We start from the raw sequence: 5,402 nt of genomic DNA, 5'->3' as shown, positions 1-5,402 counted from the left end.
TAGATGCAAAAAAAGGCATTTGACAAAATACAACATTCTTTCATGATAAAAACACACAAAAATTACATACACAAGGAGCTATACTATACTATACTATACACTATAATCTAAACTGTATGGGACTGGCATTAAAACAGACACACATCAGTGGACCAGAATCAAGAGCCCAGAAATAAACCCTTGAAATGTATGGTCAACTAATATTTGACAAAGGAGGTGAGAATACTCAATAGAGACTGGACTGTCTCTTTAATAAATGATGTAGGAAAACAGGAAAGCCACATTCAGAAGAATGAAATTGGGCCCATATCTTATACCACTCACAAAAATTATTTCAAAATGCATTAAAAGCTTAAATGTAAGACACGAAACCATAAAACCTCTAGAAGACAACATAGGGAAAAACTCCTTGACATTAGTCTCAGCAAAAGGTTTTTGGATATGTCACCAAAAAGACAAGCAGCAAAAGCAAAAATCAACAAGTGGGACTATATCAAACCAAAAAAACATTTGCACAGCAAAAGAAACAATCAACAAAATGAAAAATAAACCTATGTAATGGAGTAAATATTTGCAAACCATCTATCTGATGAGGGGTTAATATCCAAAACATATTAAGAACTCATAAGACTCAATATCAAAAAAACCCCAAATAATCTGATTAAAAAATAGACAGAAGACAGAATACACGTTTCCAAAGACATACAAGTGCTCAATATGTACATGAAAAGGTGTTCAATATTACTAATCACCAGAGAAATGCAAACCGAAACCATAATGAGATATCATCTCACACTTGTTAGAAACTATCATCAAAAAGACAAGAGATAAGAAGTGTTGGCTAAAATGTGGAGTAAAGGGAACACTTGTGCACTGTTGATGGGGATGTAAATTGGTACAGCCACTGTGTAAAATAGTATGAGGCTCCTCAACAAATTAAATATCCAACTACAATATGATTCAGTAATTTCACTTCTGGGTATATATCCAAAGGAAATTAAAACAGGATCTCAAAGAGATTTCTGCACTTCCATCATCATTGCAGCATTAGTCAAAATAGCCAAGATATGGAAACAACCTAAATCTCTGTCAAACGATGAACAGATAAAGAAAATATAGTACATGAGTATGTGTGTGTATACTATATACATATATATATCCTATATAGGATATATATATGTACGTATATACTATGTATACTATATGTATGCATATGTACATATATGTATGTATAGTAATGTAAGCCTTGACAGTTGACTTTTCTTTTTGTAATGCAAGTGCCTGACTTAAGCTTTAATTGCCAGTGCATCCATTTCAAACAGGCATCCACTTCGAGGAAGGCTATCTCAAATAAACACATTCCCAGCCACATGACTAGCTAAAGAGTGAGGATGTGGGGCCCCACCCCCACTGTGAGGCACCTTTGTTTTTAGAAATCCTGGTTGATTTAGATAACTAGCCATTTGGACCACTTGTTATTTTTTCTCTCTTCCCATACTTTAAATTCCAACTCTTATGTTTTAAATTTGCCAGTGATGAGTGAGTCCTGGAGACCCTAGACCCCCAACCTTGACCTCAATACAAGCAGAAGCCAGCTCCCCCTACACTCCTTGCCTTGTGACCTCAGTTATTAGCAGAGAATTGAATGGTGGTTCCCAGAGGCCAGGGTTTGTGGGAAATGGAAAGATGTTGGTCAAAGGGTACAAGGTTCCGCTTACATAGAATGAATACTTTCTATAGGTCTAATATAGACCATGGTGACTACAATTAACAATGTCATATTGTATACATGAAATTGCAAAGAGGATAGATCTTAAATTAAATCTCATCACACACACACAATGGAAACTATGTAGAGACAATTGGTGTGTTAATTAGTTTAATTGTGGTGATCTTTTCACATTATACATATGTCAAAACCTTAAGTTGTACACATTAAATATATTTAATTTTTGTACGGCAAAAAATATCTCAATAAAGCTGTTAAAAAAGCAGTAAAGCCAGCATTTAGATTTATGTGGTTTGACTCCAGAGGTCATACTCCTAATCTTTATAGTCTACCACCTTCCTGGAAGCTAAAATAAGTGAAGTTTATGATCACTGCATCAACTTCTTAATGTTTCCTGTATTTTATGCCATTTACTAAGATGTTTGAAATAAGGCATAATATAGGATAGGGGCATTTGTTATTGACTTGGAAAACACATAGAACTGGTTTAAAACCTGGCTTCTGGTACTTAGCAAAACAACCTCAAGGAATTTGTTTATTTCTCTGACCTTTAGATTTTTCAACTGTATACTTTCAATAGGAATACATAACCTGGTACTATTTTTGTGAAACACAGGTATTGTAATAAAAAAAGCCTTGGGGAACATATCAGATACTACTTGTTCCTAAAATTACAACTAGAATTCATTATTTTTCTTTAGACAAATCAGTTTTGAGGGCTGGTGGTCGCTTCATAAGTATCCATTGGATGAATATAATATCCCAGAAATTTTAAAACTTGTGCTTAAATTTCCCACTTTTAATTTAGCTAAAAGTACTTTTGAACATCACCAACCCTTCCAACTTTTCTTCTGTCGTGTAGCTTCTTCTACACCTATTTTATAGCCTTGATTTTTAAATTTACGTTATAGCTTCTTTCTTTTCTTCTATACCTCCTACCTTCAATTATTCATCTGAAATGCAAATCACCATGAAAACCTGTATAGTGTGTATGTGAGTGTGTTGATGTGTACTGGTGTTATAGAGAAGTAGACTAGGTAAGTTTATGATGGATCATGACATTTCCACTCTGTGTTAATTATATGACCCTCCTCATGCATGACATGCCAACTATGGGAAACCAGTGCAACGCTGAGCTTCATAATATCTCAGAAAGCAAGTGAGAACACTGAAAACGTGTTATTTTAATGAATTTATTTTAAAATAATCTTTGACAGGAGGATAATATTAGTATCAGTAAGGTTTTCAAATTAAATAATGAGAAACAGTATTAAAAATGAAGTAGAATCTTGTAACAGGTACTAAGAATGCGGTACACTTTAATACACTGAAATGGATGAATATTAAAACTTCATGATATAATCCCCAGCATGCACATCCAAGCAGCAGGTGTTAATCTGCTCTGCCCACTCTGGGCAACAAAATTCTATTGGCAATTCTAACTTATGAATCTGTACCATCCCTTTATTAAGAAAGTACAAACAAAGAAAGCTGCTTCCGGCTGCATAGTGGGTTCTCTCTAACTCCACTAACTAGAGACAAGTATACTGAATATTTTCTGAAAGCCTATAGCACTTTCTTTTATTTTATTGACATAATCCAATTTTATATAAAATAATATCACACATTTGTTTCTTAAAACCCGGATCCATTTTCTGTATTTCAATCTCAGAAAATAAGTTGTATGTCTGGTGTATTTTTAATTTTCATTAGATCCTGATAATATACATCATTTTCCTTTCCTTCTTCTTAGAATCATAGGATTCTATTACTATAGCTCTTATACCCCAATCAGACAAACAGTTGACTATGTCAAGGTCTTTGTAACACTATATTTAAATAATCACATACATAATTTCTCAGTTATCTTAATAGCCAAAGAAAAAGTAAGAAAAATTATTTTAGAATATCAATTTATTTTTAAAAAGCCTTTGATTCAATAATTAGAAAATTTTTAAGGAAATAATAATGATATAATGAAATGAACTTCTTGATATGCAAATTTAGTTCCTTTGTTGTGAAAGTGTTCAAGAAAAAGCAGAATACCTAATTTGAAATGTGCTATAGAGGTAATGATGAATCATTGAAAACTAGCTACATTTTATCTATGGATGGTCACATGTTTGAGCAGTTGTGATTGTATGTCTTTCTTTCTTTTTATCAAATAAGAGGGTAGACTGTGTTGTGAGGTGTATTTAACCACGAGCAATGCTAGAATTGACCCTTCAGGTAAAGAAAGAGTCAGGCTGAAGATGTGAGGAGAGCTACTAGTCTGAGGGCAGAAGCACAGAAAAAAGCAAGGAAATAAAGTGCATCATACTAAATTGCATGAGAGAGTCAGGATATACATAGTCATATTTGATATATTTACAGATTCAGTCAAACCATGATTGACATCAGGCCAAACCCTCAATTCATTTTTTGCTGTCTGAGGTAATTTTGACATGCCATAACTTTCTCATCGCATTTTTCACTTCTGCATTCCTCAATGTGTAGATGAGTGGGTTGAGAAAGGGTGTTCCAATAGTATAAAATACTGCCACCATCTTGTCCATTGAGAAAGTGCTTGGGGGGCGTGTATATATGAATATACATGGACCAAAGAATAAGACAACTACAATGATGTGGGTAGTGCAAGTGGAGAGAGCTTTTTTCCTCCCTTCTGCACTGTGGTTTCTCAGCGAATGCAAGATGACAATATATGAGATCATCAAAATGACAAAATTGCTTGTGCAAAGGGCCCCACTATTAGACACCACTAATAGGTTGATCACATAAATATCTATGCAGGCTAGTTTCAACAAAGGCTGCATATCACAGCAATAATGATCAATCAAATTGGATCCACAGAAAGGCAATCTCAAGGCCAGGATAATCCGAGCTATAGAATGTATGAAAGACCCTATCCATGCAAGAACAATCAGGATGATGCAGACCTGCCGGTTCATGATGATTGGATAGTGCAAGGGCTTACAGATTGCCACATAGCGATCAACGGCCATGAGGACAAGGACAAAGATCTCCATGGCGCCAAATAAATGCAGTGCAAAGATTTGAGTCATGCACTCATTGTAAGAAATGATTTTCTTTGCAGAGAGAGCATCCACAATTAGTCTAGGGGCTGTGGACGTTGAAAAGCAGGTATCAACTAAGGACAAATAAAATAGGAACAAGTGCATGGGGCTTCCAAGTGTCTGGCTGAACTTGATGGTTACAATAATAAGCAAATTCCCCAGCACAGTTCCCAAATAGAAAATGAAGAAGATTGCAAACACCATTTTCTGCTTTTTATGATCCTGTGTTAATCCTAACAGTATGAACTCAGTTACACTGTTATTTTGCTTCATTGTTTGAGTCAATTTGGGGGAAGCACTGGTTAGACATAATCTGCAAAGAGGAAAAGAGAAAAGAATTTTAAAATGAATACTGCATTTGGAGGTTGAATACACTTAATCATGCAACTGCCACTTTCCGATAAGTAATCACTTACCTGCAGAGCACTTCTGGTTTTATCTGAATAAAATGTAATTAATGATATTTATTATATTTATTTAACTGATTGCATATGAAAATAATGACATAAGAATAGAAAAATAATGAATAAGTAAATGACTCTTCTGACAAAATAAACATTAGTTTGGGTTATTTGGCATGAGTGAATAACTTTTTCAGC

The 5,402-nt window shown here is 34.4% G+C and overlaps 1 protein-coding gene across 1 annotated transcript; it reads right to left on the bottom strand.

Moving 5' to 3' along the window:
• Positions 1-4,143: 4,143 nt before the first annotated feature.
• Positions 4,144-5,076, bottom strand: OR4C11 (olfactory receptor family 4 subfamily C member 11). Its single transcript, NM_001391203.1, is given in 1 exon segment — positions 4,144-5,076. A coding segment is annotated over 1 exon segment (933 nt).
• Between the last annotated feature and the right edge of the window lie 326 nt (positions 5,077-5,402).

This window comes from Equus caballus, chromosome 12 (assembly GCF_041296265.1).
Source record: "Equus caballus isolate H_3958 breed thoroughbred chromosome 12, TB-T2T, whole genome shotgun sequence".
Classification (NCBI taxonomy): Eukaryota; Metazoa; Chordata; class Mammalia; order Perissodactyla; family Equidae; genus Equus; species Equus caballus.
Note: the sequence above shows the minus strand (reverse complement) of the source record. Positions and strands in the feature narration are given on the sequence as shown.